The sequence below is a fragment of the Electrophorus electricus genome, chromosome 13, assembly GCF_013358815.1.
Source record: "Electrophorus electricus isolate fEleEle1 chromosome 13, fEleEle1.pri, whole genome shotgun sequence".
NCBI lineage: Eukaryota > Metazoa > Chordata > Actinopteri > Gymnotiformes > Gymnotidae > Electrophorus > Electrophorus electricus.
The window spans coordinates 18,623,644-18,641,774 of record NC_049547.1 but is presented as its reverse complement, the minus strand read 5'-3'; the positions used below and the strand labels follow the sequence as shown (position 1 = coordinate 18,641,774).

General features: G+C 39.2%; 1 protein-coding gene across 1 annotated transcript in view; it reads left to right on the top strand.

Annotated features, from left to right (window-relative positions):
- Positions 1-18,131, top strand: part of prox1a (prospero homeobox 1a) — a 32,155-nt gene that overhangs the window by 6,493 nt on the left and 7,531 nt on the right. Inside the window, exons 3-4 of the mRNA XM_027020118.2 lie at positions 1,900-2,005; positions 7,291-7,485. Of these exons, the coding sequence (XP_026875919.2) occupies positions 1,900-2,005; positions 7,291-7,485 (301 nt within the window). The remainder of the gene's footprint in view (positions 1-1,899; positions 2,006-7,290; positions 7,486-18,131) is intronic.

Below are 18,131 nucleotides of genomic sequence, written 5' to 3'. Positions count from 1 at the left end.
CGGATGGTGCATGCCATCCGCAGCGCTGGTGTTTTTGTAGCATCTCGTTTGGCTATAACCCATGGGAACCCTGTTTTTCCCCATATCCTTCAATTCTTCATATTCATGTTTGCATTATTTTTTGACTGACCTTGGCTGTGGCCTGGCTGGTTATATACCGAGTGGGCCAGTGTTTACTTGATCTTCTTGTCACTGTGCATATTTACGTATCCTAGAAACGACTGTATTTTTCTTAGAAGAGAGGTTTCCTTGTAGGAAATGGGCACTGGGTGAGTCAGGTCTATCATGTCTTGCTCATATATTTTTCCAGGACCTTTAGGTATTTAAATATGCTTCAGAGAAGTGTTAAAATTACACTTTTTATTTTTTATATATATATATATATATATATATATATATAATTTATTTATTTTTGAATTAATTGACCAAAGATATGGCCTACAATTTGACAGAAACATCTCAGTAAAATTATTTTAAACAAGAGGCAGCCAGTGATGGTGTTCACTATTCCTTTTTCTCCCCCGTGTCTAAGCCAGACACATCTTTCTACTCTACTGTATTTCCTTTACTTGAGGGACTAGACTTCTTTCTTTATGCTTCTGAAAAAGCCTTGGGATCCTTGAAAAAACTTTCCTCCTGTCTCTTGCTTTCCCATCCTCTTCCCCAGTCATTCACAACTATTATTTGCTCTATGTGTTATGACACATGGCAGAAAAGAAGTCAATGCTCTTTTCAGTCTTTGCTATTAGTGTATTGGAGGTCACACAGGGCTGTTTTCGTTCCCTTGTCTCTTTACACAAGGAGTGTGTCCAACAACATGGATGGCATCACTGTAGTCCCACTACAGCACAAATAGACTCACTTGTGCTATAGAAACAGTTTGAATATTTAGAAATGCTAGTTTTTTGTCAGTATTTAATTTATACTCATTTTTACATACAAACTGTCAGCATGATTATTTGAAGTTAACACTTCCTTTGGCTCCCAATGCAGCACTGAGCATATAAACCAACGTGAAGGGGCTGCAGTGGGGAATTAGCGCCCACTCTCTGCATCACACGGACAGCATAAGCCTCTGCTGGGCCAGCCTCTTAATTGACCTTGCAGGGGCCCATTGATTTAGCCCCATATGAATCTTCATTTTTGATAAATTATAAAGCCATTAATTTGCCGAGGAAATGGCATGGCCAGTCTGCATCGCAGATGTGGCTAAAGCTGCCATAACTGACAGCACAGCGGCCATGCCAGGAGGCTGGGGGGCAGGGGTGCTGGGGCTGCAGTGTGGGGGTAAAGGTGGAGGGTGGGGGCAGAAGTGCTGGGGGTGGAGGTTGGGGGCAGGGGGGGCTGGGGGTTGTTGGGGCGACTGTAATGAGGAGATGGCTCTGGTTAGCCATGTCTCCTCCTGGGACTACTCTCAGCAGCCGTCTGTTTACCAATCTACAGGGTAATGCCACCTCCAGATAAATAGGGTTTTTATTGGATAAGCAGGCATTTATTGACCAGCAATACTGAGTATATTGACTGGAACTCTTTTAGAACTTTTAGAGGCCTTTCAGGTTGTAGACGGTAATATGTGAGTTAAAAAATATTTTGGATGATGTCGGATGTGGTTTCATTTAATAATGCTATTGTGTACTGTTGTGAAATTATGCAAATGTTAGACTGGTTATAAATATTATTTTCTGAAATGTGTGTGTGTGTGTGTGTGTGTGTGCATATATATATATATATATATATATATATATATATATATATATATATATATATATATATATATATATATATATATATATATTATTCATCTGTATTTATCTCTACTTTTATTATCATAAAACATGAATATAAGTTGATATCTCTGTATATATTAATATATTTTCCTTGACCTTCTATTCTGCAAATCCAAGAAGGGCTCTCTCCCAACCATCTAAAGAAAGCCAAGCTGATGTTCTTCTACACCCGCTACCCTAGCTCCAACATGCTGAAGATGTTTTTCTCCGATGTGAAGGTGAGCCTGTCTCTGACCATTAACCACATGTTGTGAGAGGGGGCTCTGCCATACTAGCCCAGATGGGTCAGAACAGACGGCCAACTCTCTCTCCCAGCTTACTCCTTTCTCTCTCTCTCACTCCTCACTCTCAGATAGATAGATAGATAGATAGATAGATAGATAGATAGATAGATAGATAGATAGATAGATAGATAGATAGATAGATAGATAGATAGATAGATAGATAGATAGATAGATAGATAGATAGATAGATTACTAGTACATCATAAGCTCCCATTTGCCCTTTCTCTTTGTTTCACTATTCCTAAGTAAATTAGGGGATTGTAGCTGATGGAATGAACTGAAAGGAGTCATGAGAAATAGGCAAGTGCACGGAAGAGGGAACAGCAGGGGCAACAAACAAACTAGAGAATGACAACACCAACAAAACAATGGAGTCTCTTATTTACTATTTAATTTGTGGTTGAAGCATAAAGCAGCAGGCATATGGGCGAGAAATAATGTGACAGATTCAGGCCACATTATTCAAATGAGATAAGGATGGTCCTTTGAGTCCCAGTTGGACATGCCCTGGGTCTGCAGCAAGCACAGCATCATGTAATGGAGTCTGTTACATTTTTGTGTCTACAACATGGCAGGGAAAACCTTTCCACAGTCTAGAGTATTTACTGACATTAGTCATTAGCTGTGAATAAACTATGTGGTTCTTGGATTCATTGTATTGTCTTTATATGACAAGGTTATGCCACTCTTAAATGCAGTATATTAAATTATTCTAGAATAAGGTCAGGGTTCTGGGAACTGTTGTTGTTTTTCCAGAGGAAATAAAGGACACCATGTATTTTCTAGATAAGAAGTATATATGTTAAAGAATTAAGCATAAATTACGTAATAATTACAGTGTAATAAGCTAATGAAAGCTATGGGACTAACTAATTAAAGAGGCTTATTCACCACAGTAATGAGATCTTAATAGAGAGTAATGACTGTGGGAAATAAGTTGATTTGACAACCATTTCATCTCTAATGGGATGACAGAAGCCCCTACCTTTTGACCATAACATCTATATAATAGCCTGCTTAAATTTAAATTGTGCATTAACTTGCAGTTCCTTAAGCCTTTATTGTTGTTTATAATTAATATATATGATTTCAGTGGTTTCATGTATTATTTTGGCAACAATCTTTTGAATTTACTTGTAAAGGTTTTTTTTTTGGGGGGGGGGGGGGGTTAAATGTAAATGTAACATATACACAGTATTAGAAAAATAAAAATAAAAACATTGTTTAAATTCAGAGCAGTCAGAAGGCAAAGCTGTTTGTTGTGTTTAGTTCCAAGCTTGTGACCAGGATCTGTTGTAGGTCATGATTTGACAGGTCTGTTTTAGATCATAGGCAGTGGTAGCTCAGTAGTTAAGGTATTCAACTAGTAATCAGAAGGTGGCCAGTTCAAGCCACACTGCTGCCAAGTTGCCACTGTTGGGTGCCTCAGCGAGGCCCTTAACTCTCAATTGCTCAAATTGTGCTCACTCATAATTGTAAGTCGCTTTGGCTAAAAGTGTCAGGTAAATGTCATGGTCTGACAGGTCTGTTTTGTCCCTTCTTATCAGCTGGTAAAATAATCTCTATCTCCTTTCATCCTGGTTAAACTGGTTAAATGATCTACAACTATTTTCATACTGGATAAATGGTGGGTCAGAGTTGTCACAAGCATGATAGCTTGTTTAAGTAAGCTCTAAAATCCAATTTTTATAATACCTGAAGCATATGCACTACATGACTTTCTAGACTGAGAGGAGTGACTGAAACGGGTAAAGATGGGGAGAGGGTTAAAATGGGTAACAGAGGAGAGGAGCTTTGATGATGAGGGGTCACAGTAGGTATATAGGAGCTATTTTGTCAGTCTACCATGGTCAAGGCCTACTGGTTAGCTAGGCATCACCAGTAGGGTTGTCCAATCTTACATTTTAGCCACTAGTTTAGGCATGGTCTTCTCTTCTGAAATAATGCCAGATGCTATTAAGAGATCAATATCAAGAAACATTAACCTATTGAGGCACTAAAATAGAATCTACAGATCCTGACCTTTCCCACATTCATGTTTAGTGTGCCTGTCTTAAGTGTTGGTGGTGCTGGGGTGGGAGGGGTGGGAGGGGTAAAGCCCATATAAGTAGCATCTGAAACAGCTTGCATGGAGCATGTGAAAGCCTGTATTGTCCATGGCTAACAGAGGAAATGTGCAGAATGACGGGTCAAGTCTTCCCCCCTGTGACTCAGAGAGAGGGATCTCTATTACTAAAGGAATAATCTTTCACAGGCTTGTGAGCATGAGTGTGTGAAATAGTCCTGTCCTGTACACATGCGCACATGCATCCACATGCTTGCACACATATGCGCGCGCACACACACACACACACACACACACACACACACACACACACACACACACAAAAAAACCTTTTAGTTTGTTTTGTATATTCTGTATATAGTTTAATATGGTTGATTGAGTGTGTATGGTGTAGCCTGCTCATATCAATGTATAATAGTTTGGTTATTTGCATGTCTTTAAGTTTTCTTTTGTCCTTAATTTTTCTGTTAATTTTGTCCTTTATGCAGATATTTCCCATTTTTCTTTCATCCTTGCCAGTGTTATTCTCAGGAAATTCTGGGTATTTGTGTTGATGTGTTAGTTACCCTATTGCTGTGTGTGTGTGTGTGTGTGTGTGTGTGTGTGTGTGTGTGTGTGTGTGTGTGTGTGTGTGTGTGTGTGTGTGTGTGTGTGTGTGTGTATATGTGTGGGCCTAGACAGGCAGATAATGCAGGTCCTTAACTGCTGAGTTGTCACATTCCAGCAGTGCAGCCCTTTTGACTTTTAACTCTGGTTTTTCTGACTGGCAACAATGAGCTTTAAACTCCCTTTATACTACTTAGCCAAATGGTGTCATGTGGACTTACTTTTCTGTGGTCCCCGTTATATCATTTGCTGTCTGTTCTGGAAATGGACCTCCTTCTCTCACTGTGGCATTCCTCTCTTCTGAGCGCTTCAATCATATGAGACAATGTATTTTGACAATAGACAGGTCTAATCTCAATGTCAAAGTACTTTTCATTCCCCAGTGAGCAGCCCACTATGATTTTGTACTGTTTGTACCTACTATGATTTTGGACTGTTTTGTTTCTTATTCTAAAATAATTAACTGGAGGCTTGGGGGTTGAGGGGGAGATGCATCATGGCAGCTAGGGTTCATTATTCCTTATTTGGTCGGTGATTTTTGCTGTATAGCGGGAAAAAAGAAACCCTCCCAGTTCAGCAGATCCTTATACATAGAAGTTCTTTTGAAATGGCTAACCAGGAAATCAGATAGCCCTGCTTCTCTCTCCCTCTCTCTCTCTCTCTGCCTGTCTCTCTCTGTGCGTCTGTCTCTCTCTCTCTCTCTCTCTCTCTCTCACCCTTCTAGCCTCTCTTGCTTGCTGGGTGTCCCCTTTGCACTTCCTCTTTCTCTCTTCCTCTCTTTCTTTCTTTCTTTCTTTCTTTCTTTCTTTCTTTCTTTCTTTCTTTCTTTCTTTCTCTCTCTCTCTCTCTCTCTAGTCTTTCCCTACAATATGCTGAGAAGGATGAAGTACCATGCAGTCTGAATGTATGCTACTTGGAGAGGTTAAGTACATGTTTGAACTTCTGCAGAATTGGGGCATTTGAATGATGACAATTTATTTTCTGTTTAATTATGTGTGAGGAATTCTTGCAGTGCTACAGTAATTACACTCCTGCCTTGGCCTCTTAGGGCACCCATCATCCCACTGTGGTTCTCCCACTAACTTGGTTCCTCCACTATGAATTCTCATTGACTTCATTATCTTAAATTTGAGAGCATGAAGACAAGTTTCCACATGGTAATTACATCTACCTACACACAAGATGGGTTTCTTTCTCCAACAGCTACATTCTCTCTCTCTCTCTCTCTCTCTCTCTCTCTCTCTCTCTCTCTCTCTCTACCTCTTTTTTTCCATTTTCTTCCCCTTTCCCCTGGACAACTGTCATCTAAACATGTATCCGCATGTTCACACAAGTAGATAATTGCTCATAATAAATGATGCCAGGAAGTGTGGAAGGGGACTGAGGGATTAATGATCGCCATAGTAACCAAAGCCTGCTGCATTTATGGCTATATGCACCTCAGCTGTTCTGCACATTCACATACTTGGAAAAGATGTACCCATGTATCCAAAACACACACACGCGCGCGCACACACACACTATATTGCTTCTGTTTGTCCAGAAAACAAACATCTGATGCAATAATAGCTACTTTACTGTGCATTAGTACAAAGAATGTATTAAATGAACACACAAAACCTTGTCACACTTGTGTCATGCAAGTCATTTGTTGAGGTTACAGGTCAAAGGTGAAACACACATGGCTATCCTGATATGTTCGTTTGTTAATTTGCATACTAACGTCACTGGATCATGGTAGTTCCCAAAATCACTTAATGACAATTGTTTGCCTACAAATCTGAACACACTATAACTAGCACTATCTGAATGCACTATAACAGTAATACTATCTGAACACACTATAACTCTAATACTATGTTTGTAAATCTGAACATACTATACTAACACTATCTGAATGCACTATGACTCTAACACTATGTTTGTAGCACAACTAGGTTGTTGCGTGCTTTTTTTATTTAATTTTGTTTATTCGCTCAATTTCACCCGTTAGCGGATATTATTAGTGGTGGTGACTGGGGGGGCAGCCCTAGGGCATATCAGAATTAACTGAGCTACTTGATATGGAAATTTGCTGTCAGTACTTTACAGGCTGTTAACACAATTATAATTTCATCCACTCAACCCTGAACTGTTTGCATTTGTGCATAACTGCACAAATCTACACTGATCATGTAAGCCTCCCCCAGAACCCCTGACCGCTCTTTCACAACCAAAGGTGTATTTGCCAACTCATTATTCTCAAGGACAATATGAAACAAACACAATTGTAGAAATAAATGTCTTACCTTGCAAATGTTTGCACTGAACTAAAGCAACTTCAGGTTACCCTGCAATAGTTGCACATATGAAAATGTAACAAATTACTGAAAGGTTATGATCTTAATTAGTATTTCACAAAAAAAGTTAAAAAAGAAAATGTTTTGCATTGCTTTGCTATACAAATGTATCACATTGACATGGTGTCAAATTTACATGTTCTAGTGAGTATAATACTTGTCTTAAATATAAAATGGAGTGCTAAATCTTACAATCTCTGTTCCTGTAGTTCAACCGTTGCATTACGTCTCAGCTGATCAAGTGGTTTAGCAACTTCCGTGAGTTCTACTACATCCAGATGGAAAAGTTTGCCCGCCAGGCCATCAACGATGGTGTGACTGGAGCAGAGGAACTAATGGTCAGTCGAGACTGTGAGCTGTATCGCGCCCTCAACATGCACTACAATAAGGCCAACGATTTTGAGGTGAGCTCTGTTCATTACAGTGTTTTGGGTTATGTGTGTGTGTCCTTATATGATTGTGGTCGATTTATGTGTGGTAACATCCAACAACCTTATGTGTGGCATCAACCTCAAAATAAAAACATAAATATTAATATAATTAATCAATATACTTCAATGTAGTTCATAAATATTTATTTATTTATTATTTGTGAAATATCTATCATGTACTTTTGCAGTGCAACATTATTTGTACCCCCATTATGTAAAATTGTTGGTAACAGTGAAGTCCCAGAATCTTGCCAGTTAGCATAAAGAAGCACTTTATATCTACAGATAATCATATTTTTATAAGAAATATTTTTTTAATAAGAAAGACTTATGCGCATAATGTAGTAGCTAGCACATCTGAGCTTAGTGTCCTGATTATAACAAAAAAAGTTATTTTGGAGGTAGAGTTGCAAACCTGCTTTTTTCCTTTTATTATATCGATAATATCCAGAAAATGTAAGAGTAATTTATTTGTAAAAACATTTTATCGAAAACTAACACACTTAATTCAGTATTTTGCTGATCTCCTTTACATGTTTTAAAACAATGAGTGCTGAGTCTCATCTCACACACCTATCTCTCCCTTTGTTCCTAAATACCTCCTCACACACCGTTCTCTCCCTTCGTTCCTGAGGTGAAGAGTCTCGAATACCTCCTCACACACCGTTCTCTCCCCTCGTTCCTGAGGTGAAGAGTCTCGAATACCTCCTCACACACCGTTCTCTCCCCTCGTTCCTGAGGTGAAGAGTCTCGAATACCTCCTCACACACCGTTCTCTCTCCTCGTTCCTGAGGTGAAGAGACTCGAATACCTCCTCACACACCGTTCTCTCTCCTCGTTCCTGAGGTGAAGAGACTCGAATACCTCCTCACACACCGTTCTCTCTCCTCGTTCCTGAGGTGAAGAGACTCGAATACCTCCTCACACACTGTTCTCTCCCCTCGTTCCTGAGGTGAAGAGACTCGAATACCTCCTCACACACCGTTCTCTCCCCTCGTTCCTGAGGTGAAGAGACTCGAATACCTCCTCACACATCGTTCTCTCCCCTCGTTCCTGAGGTGAAGAGACTCGAATACCTCCTCACACATCGTTCTCTCCCCTCGTTCCTGAGGTGAAGAGACTCGAATACCTCCTCACACACTGTTCTTCCCCTCGTTCCTGAGGTGAAGAGACTTGGATACCTCCTCACACATCGTTCTGTCCCCTTGTTCCTGAGGTGAAGAGACTTGAGTACCTCCTCACACACCATTCTCTCCCTTCGTTCCTGAGGTGATGTAACTGAGTTGGTTAGCTGTAGCAGTCATGTGGCTCTCTGTTTGATATTGCCAAGACTGATTTTTGAGGCCCAACTGTCCTTGTCAAATGCAGTTTGCTGTGTGTATACTGAATACCTAAAATATGGATAGTATGTTTTAGGTCCACAGAAAATATGGTAAACAAAAACACTGTTCTTATATCCTACAGTTGTCCACAATGAGTATTGACAATATAGCACTCTTATATCATACAGTTGTCCTCACTGAGTAATGACAATATTCTATACCCCCTTTTGCTTCCTGTTTAATTTGCAGCATATCCAAACCTAGGGTTATTAAGGTTGCAGATATAAAGGAATATGATTTGCAACCAGGAAAACATTTAGGAGAGGAGTTCCTTATTTTCATGCATAAATATGGGATTTGCATGGCTGTGGAAGAAAATGCATGATACCATGAATAAGACTGTTGTTGCAAGAGAAGTGAAGTGAGGGATAAATTGATTTGCATAGCAAGAACAGGCTGGGCAGGTGTGCAGCACAACCAGGGCTGTATCAAAGACCACTGGATTATTGTCTTTTTCCCCCACACAAGGAACATTAGATTTTTAATGCAAATCACACACAGAAGGTGGGCAATGAGTTTGTCTACCTCTGACTTGGCTGTCAGAGGTGTGTGTGTTTTGACTAGCGTTTATATATATATATATATATATATATATATATATATATATATATATATATATATATATATATATATATATATATATATATATATATATACACACACACACACACACACACTGTTTTACTCTATTGCTAAAGGACATAATTTTTTCCCCTCTTTTCCACCTGTGACAGCAAGGCATGAAAGTGGAACGTCAGCCGATTTAGCAGACCTTTTAGCATCAAAATTCCACATTTCTAGCTCTTCCTGAATGAATATGCATTCTGCTTTGCTTATGTTTTATGTTAATGCAGTATGTACCAGTAATACGCTTCCTTCTCCTATGAGGCTTCTGTTGGAGTTTGGCCTTCTTGGTTCATTCGTCCTCTCCATTTCCCTCTTTACGCTTTTCAAAAAAAAGCCTGCATTTGCCCTTCTTCCACTCTTCCCACTTACAAAGTTTTTAATGACATAATTGTTGCAATTCTCATGGTGGAATGAGCAGAGTCTGCTATTAAAGAGGTCTGTTAATTGCCTTTCCTGTACTCATGTTGCACCCTCTGTGCTTGCCATCTTCTTTCAAGTTCAGTTGTTTATCCTTCACCCTTCTCCTCACTGATGCCTCCCCAGTATAAGGCAGCTTCACTCATATTTACCTTTCAGTTTTCAGGTTGATGATGTAATAAATGATTAGAATGAAGGCAGAACATTGTGTTCAATGTGAAAGTTACTTAAAGCCTTAAACTCCTGTACTCCTTGTCATAACTACATACCTTTCAGTGTGGTTACTGAATAATTCACAGTAGTTACTGAATAGTGTGCCTTAAGATTAATTAATACATAATGAGCCCGGAGTTTAAGTTTACCAAAAAAGAAACAAAAAACAAAATCAGGTAGAGTGGCAAAGCCACGGTATCTTCTCTTCTCGTTATTATTAGCTACTGAATTTAGTATGTATTATCCCTCCCGAAGGTGTCACTGAACTTGATCACTACATTTGGCCACATTTCTAAGATCCCCATGGAAGGTAACCATACCCATACCTTCTTAATTCCCTAAATATACATATCAGAGCTCTGGAACAATGTATTATATCTGACAAATGAAGAAAGTGTGAGGAGCAGCAAAATGAGCATGTTAAATACTCAAGACTGTGTGATTAGAGAGAACACCTGTTTAATCTAGCAGCACAGTTCGGCATTGTTAGTCAAAGTCCCATTTTCTGTCCAAACGCCCTGGTCCTGGTTCTCAGGGGCAGTTTCCACACTTACTGTATCACATCACAAGCAGCATTCAAGAGGTCTGAGAGGGGTGGGGTCCCTTGGCCCCACTGGGATAAGGAGACATTTTTATGACAGCTCTGGGAAGGTCTCATCTTTCACCCACAAAATAGTTCAAGGCTCTTCTGTCAAAGCCCCTGAGTCTACACCCAGCCTGAGCCAAACCACCCCTCCACCCTCCCTCTTCTTCTACCTCCCCTCCCCTCCTCCCTTGCCAGTCTGAGTAGTGCATAGACGAGGCTAAAGTCTTTCTCTTTCTCTCTTTCTTTCTTTCTTTCTCTGATCCTGTGATCTTTGAGCCCTTTTGAAAGTGTGTTGGTGGCAGTATCCCCACAGCAGATGCACAGAGACCTCCTTTGACTTCAAGAGCTCTCATCCTCATGTCTTTGCCTATCAGATGTCCATACTTATAATTCAATTGCTCTGTTTTCTGGTATTAAAGAGGAAGGTTTGTCTTTTTGGATGACTATTTGGCTTTGCTTTGACTTCTCCCTTTTCTTGTCCTTTTTAAGATATCTGATGAAAAGAACATTACAAAGATGAGGGAATAGTTATTTTCTATTTCCTTTCCTTTTTACCATGCACCTTTCAATGACAGTTTCTGGGAACATGAACAAATAAGTACATGAGTCTGTGATCAGTCCTGCCTTACCCCAACTCAAAGAGATCAATAATGCCAGATCAGGGACAACTCACCTTCCACCCCAGGTCTATCTTTGTGTTTGTTTCTCTCCTCTCCCCTCCTTCATGTCTGCACCTACTCTTTTCTATGCCTGGTATGACCTACCCCACAGGCCTTCATTATTAATTGTCCTTTGGAGACAGGGAAAAGTTCAAAGACTGTACTGATACTTCCTTTACATGCCACCATCTATTATCTGACATTAATCTCTTTTTACCCTTGTTCTTGGACTGTATTATCCAGCATAGCTCAAGAGAAAAGAATGTTAGCAATTAAAGCAGAAATGACTACCCCTTTGCCTGCTACAGAGGGTGCAGGCCTCACACACTCCTCTCCTGCAGACAGATAGGTTTCCATACTGTTCCACCAGGTTGCTAACCTCTAGACTACATGAGCATGTGTATGAAGATGGCTGTGGTTTCATTTCCTCTTTCTGACTATCACCTGTCCTGCTTTCAATCTCTGGGCAAACCCATGACTCTCTATTCTGCAGGGGGAAAAATTGGCTTCCATAGGTAAATGGTGTCATCTAAACCGCATATAGGCATAAGTAGATGATTTTGTCAGCAATAACGTTGTTTTAAGTAAAGGTGTCTAATTTCCAAATCTGGTTATACATTGGTCTAAAGTCACTGTCTAACTTGTACCCATTGTGGTGTTGAAGCATGTGCAGCTGGGATGGAAGCTATTACAATAAGTGTTCTGTAGTGACCTCTGTCATGTGATATAAACTGACTGGTCAGATGATGCAAACTATTGTCTTTGAGAGCTATCAGGTCACAATAATTCTGCTTGCACCATACAGCATGATAGTGTAGTACGTCATTATACAATTGAAATATTTTAAGCTAACCAATACAAATGGACAACAAACAAACATGTCTAACAAGTGTATAACAGAACATTTTAACTTAAACATAAATAATATGTATATGCAGTCATTTGAGCATTTATAATAAAAGGATAGCACAACATAATAGATAAATGCTTGAATTTGATCAGGCTCTGGTTCCAAAAACTTCAAAGCCCATTCAGTATAACAGACTTAAGTTGCATCTTATACAGAGGCAATATAGCAATACAAAATATTTGTGCAATTCTGTCATTTTTGTGTTTGACTACAGTTGTTGGAAGCTGTAAATATTATTTTATATGTGTTTCATCAGGTACATGTTTGTGTATTTTCATTCTTGGCGCAGTATATAAATATCAGATAAATGCTGGCTAGGACAAAGGTTTCAGCTAACAGGATTTAACTCAGAAATCTTTTCCTCTTTAAATGAATTTACCATACAACATTATTATTCATTTGAGGCATTTTAATTTGTTGCTTTTTTATAAATCTCTATTAATGCTGTTTTTGGACTCTTCTTTCTCCTGGTCCCTTCTCCCAGTTCTGAAATACAAAATGATTTCCCTCTGTGTGCTGGTTAAACATTAGCAGAGGTGATCTGGAGAACTTCACTCTCCCTTCCATGATATTTTACTATGAGTATTTCTGCCCAAAATCAATGTCTTTCAACTAATGACTGACTGCTGTTAATTAACTAGACAAATATTTTTGTAAAAGTCAGGCTGACATAAGTTGGAATTTGTACAAATTCAGTCTAAAATGAACATCAGAAACTGTTTGCATGCAACACCTGTGTAAAACACAAATACAATAGCACAAAGCTTAATGTCATGCAGTTTACCTTATAGATAACTAAAGACAGTGATATAATTTAGTGTAGAGTGCATAGCTTTCCATTCCATTTTGCACTCATTTACTTTCCCATTGACGTTAGTAATATGGGTACGGAACGCTAGAAATTTGTAAGTGGGCTAGCAGCATTACTTCACTGTGGAAACAGGCTGATACGTGATTAGATGGGAGGGTAATGCATTTAGACTACACAAAATTACTTATTCATGGTGAGAAAGTTGCACAAAGGGGTTCTGAGCCTTCTTTTTTATAGTTAAAGCCAAAAACAAAAAATTATTTACACAAGCTCTCAGTTTTAGTCTTATTATGTATTATATTATGGATCTGACTTATTAGCTAACATTTTCAATACAAAGGTTTTGTCATATTATTTAGGTGTTTTAATGTACACATTATATGTAAAAATAGATCTCAGTTCAGTCGATGGGCTGAACCTAATCACCAAGAAGCCAAAAGAACATCACATGCCTCACATATGATACCATGCTGCTGTATGTCTAGTTCCTTTAATTGCCTCTTAGTGTTAAGTAGTGGCTGCCATGAACTGAGATCTTGTTCTTGTCATGACAGGACCTGTGACCCATCAGGAACAGGGCTGTTAATAGCCATCACAAGGGCGGCAGCCTTACTGGAAGCAGAGAGCAGTTTTAGCATGGCTCAGAACGAAACGCTGGAGTACTCCTCTACAGGAGGAGTCAGTCATGTATGCAGATGGAATAATTGCCATGTTTATTTGTTTTATTCATATCCAAATTTAGTTAGATAGACATTTGGGAGTAAGAAGTGGTTTAAATTAATGATATAGCTCTAGTTTAAGAGGATGGGTAATATCCTGAATTATGTTATTGACATTGGGCTTTTTTGCAATGATTTACATCATACCTTGAGACTTTATTGTCAAATGGTTCATTAGAAAACTGGAAATCTTCCTAGCTCTCTCATTCTTCCACTATACAGACTATATAGTTATAAACTATGCATGTTTATAACTAAAATATTCGACTTAACCATTCAGAAATACTTTAAGAGCCAGCATACGGTGATATAAAATATATTAATTATGTAGATGTGAAAATAGGTTAGAAAACGGGGGTGTTGGGACTTCTGTGGGGGATTCTTTTTTTGGCCTCACATCCATCCGTCCTCTCCCACTTTACTTTACATGCTGTCGGCTCAGTGATCATGTCATTATTTTGCTGTGGAGGGGGGCACATCTGTAGCACATGTGCACGCCTTTCTCCAAACCCTGGCATCACTCCCATTGCGCCCCCCCCCCACCCCCCATACTTCCTCTGTCTCTCCCTCACTGCCTCTTCATTTCATTAGTATCAGTGCCAGATCTCTTCTTTTGCCAGACAAGAAAGACCCAGCTCCAAGCTGCCTTGCTCCTCCTCTTCTCTGCTTTGGCTCCTTAGGCCGTTCTGTTCACCCCCACCCCCCAGCTCCATATGTCCCTCTGTCCTTCTCTGCCCACCCCATCTCGTCTTTCATTGGACTGCAACATGAGACAAATGACTTTGCAACCTTTGTCCTGTCTGAGCTTGACCTCAGACCCTCCTCTAGGTCATAGACCTTTCTCTGTTAAATTTGGGTGGACATGTCATTGTTTATCTTGGTAAGTGTAGTTATGAGTAAATATGGCCATGTTTAATCAAAGTCAAGGTGTACAAAATGTTTCATGGAAATTTGTCTTCCATAGGAGACAAATAACTGAAAGTCCCTTGTTAGATGTGACTTATATATAAATGCACAGGCACGCACACACACACACACAAACACCCCATAAACCTTTTTGAGAAATGGGCATATGGTGCATGCTTAAAATTGTGAAGTATGAAGAATTGGTTTTGTCAAGGCTGGTGCTGAATCAGCAGCTCCAATGCAGCCGTATGTATTTGCCCAGCAGCACCAGCAGGATTCTGTTCTGGGCATGAAGGGCACAGGGACAGTTGCAACACAGCGAACATAAAAGCTTCTTGTAGAGAGGGAAACCTGTGATTTGTTTGTCTCAGTGGCACTCCAGCTAAGTATCATGTGGGAAAGACTTACCTCATACATGCTATTGATTAATATACAAGGCACACAGTACATGTTTCATGTTGAACAGAAAGATGTTCTTTTGACAGTAAGCTCAGATCTACCCTCCAGACCCCAAACAACTTTATTTTCTCAACCATGAGAGAGAGAGAGAGAGAGAGAGAGAGAGAGAGAGAGAGAGAGAGAGAGAGAGAGAGAGAGTGTGTGTGTGTGTGTGTGTGTGTGTTGGGGGTGGGGGGCAAAGGAGAGACAGAGAAAGACAGAGAGAGAAAGCTCTTATCCCCCTGGCCTTGAGACATATTTGCTCACTGTCAGCCCATTATCTCTTGAAATTATTCAGCCTTCCATACTGCTCCTATGTCAAATGCCTACATCTATTTTAAAGTAAGGCTGAATGAGATTATAGAATAGTGTATTTAAATAAAAGAGAAACCTGTGTGTGTGTGTGTGTGTGTGTGTGTGTGTGTGTGTGTGTGTGTGTGTGTTTGACTTTATATATATATAGATAGAGAGAGAGAGAGAGAGAGAGAGGTGTGTGTGTGTGTGTGTGTGTGTGTGTGTGTGTGTGTGTGTGTGTGCATGCGCACGTGCGTGTATTTTATCATTTACTACTGATCTCTTTATGATAACACACTTTCACAAATAGCACTTAATAACTTAATTTCCTTGTGTCTTTCATTTTTAAGTATATGTGTATTTTCTGCTTATTGACTTTTGCCGTGCTATAGTTTCTGCTGTTAGCAAGAGGGAAGTCTCTTCACAGAAGGCTTTGGGTAGAATCAGGAAACACGATATAGTATGCAAAATAAGAGATAGGCCAGCTATTATTAAAATCTATCTGCCAGCACAATGAAAAAAGAGCCACTGCTCTCAGACCAAGGCAAGGTTTATGGACACAGAGCCACTGAGATTGTTTTAAACATTTAAAAGGCTTAGTTCAGCTGTATAACTCTAAAACAAACAAATAAAGCAACTTCATATTTTCCATTTGAGACACCTGGATATTTAGAAATTATCACTAGAATCAACAATGTTAAAAAATGTTTTAATATGTTTTAATATAATATACATTTTTAATTAATTAATTTTTTCCAAATAATCAGGATTTTTCTTATAATTTTTACTAGAGAACTTCTTAATTTATCACTGCTTACTTGGGGGCTTTGCAGATATAAGCACCAAGATATACCACGTATGAATAGGAGATGTCGAGTCAGTGAAAGAGAAAACAGAGTCCTCCTCTTTAATGATTAACCTTAGTGAGGAAATCAGGACTTTCTCTTACGCGCTCATGCTTCATTAAAGAAATAAAATGATTGAATGAATGAATGAATGAATGAATGAATGAATGACCCATTCTAAGGTAAACTTTAGCCCTGTGTGGCTGGGTTTACAATCCACATCTGTACCTCTTGTCCATAACATCCATCCATACAAATGCAGACACAGGACTCCCCCTTCTGCCCATGCAGTCCTTGGTTTGTCTGGCAGTTATCAGGAGCTAAGTCACTCATCAATCAATATTTATACAACAAACACAGGGGTTTAGGGGAAGATGGTTGTTTAGATAGACCAAGCACACATTACAGGGTGAATGAATTCTGGGTGAAAGCAGTCTTAACTCCCCTCCTGTGCTTAATCTCCTCCCCTTACCCTCCACTGAAATATAATATCCTTCTTTTCATAAGGTAGCCTCTCCATACTGTCATCACTGGCAACTGTGAGGTAGAAACTTCGACACTGCCAAATAATTGATTGCACAGGAGCACATACACTGGTGTCCCATTCCTATATTTTGCACTTAGGCACACATAAATGACGTTAGTGCAGACCACTCTTAGTAGTTTCCTATGTCTTGTTTTTATTCCTAGTTTCTATGCCATAAACTACAATACAAACTACAAAAACACATTACTAGCTTTATTAGGATTTTTTGCTATTGCAAATTTGATTTAATTTTAAAAAGTAAAAAGACTTTGTTATTAATGACATTTTTTTTTTTTTAATCCTAAACCAATCCTAAAGGTTATAGCTCTGAACTCTTCAGCTGTGACCAAAACAGAAAAACACACAAAAAAATAAATTCAAAGTCATATGGAACACAGAGCTGTGGGTGAGACATCGTGCCCAACAGTAATGGCTACCTTCATGGTTTCTAGACTATTATCCATAATTCTTCCTGAATGGCTCCGATTGACAGCTGGTTAAGCTGAATCTTATGCATTTTATTTTTGTTTTGTTTTTTTTTCAGTCTGACCAAATCAGGAGCAATAAAGAGGGTGTATGTAATATTGATGTGGCCTGTGTGCTGCTTGACTCGGCAGCGTTTCCTGTGGGACAGAGCAGCCTGTGAGGCTTATCCTACACAATGGCTGTAACAAAAGCACCACAGCTGATCCATGCGAGGCGAGGAGGTGACAAAACAGTTAAAGCATGCTGTTGGCTATGGGCAAGCAGTCAGCAGATGCAGACAAAAGGGTTTGTGACAAGAATAACTCCCCCCCCACCCCTCATTCTCCAAACCTCTTTCCCTCCCTCTTTCCAAGGTGGATAGTCAAGAGTCCAAAATACCAATGCCCTTTTCTCCTTGCCATTGCCTTCTCTTAAACAGTCAGCATTTTACTTGCTTTTTCTAGTTAAAAATACGTTCATAGCAATTCTTTGCTTTATATTTAGTACCTAAGCAGAAGATTTCAAACTTTAATTCAGTCTTAAAAGCAAAAGTATTTCACTTTAGCAGATTTTCGGATTGTGCAAATACTGATAAACTAATAGGAAGGTTGGTGCGCAATTCTGCATTATATGAGTAATAAACTTCTCTCTGTTGGGATATTCTATTTAGAAAGAGGTGTAGACAAATATTTCACTGCTGTAATCATGATTCTCCAGCATGTTATGGGTAGGAGACTTCTTACATTACTGCTCCAGTTTGATTAAATGTAATATGAATTATTAAGTAATTACCAAGAAGTTTTACATTTTACAAATAATGA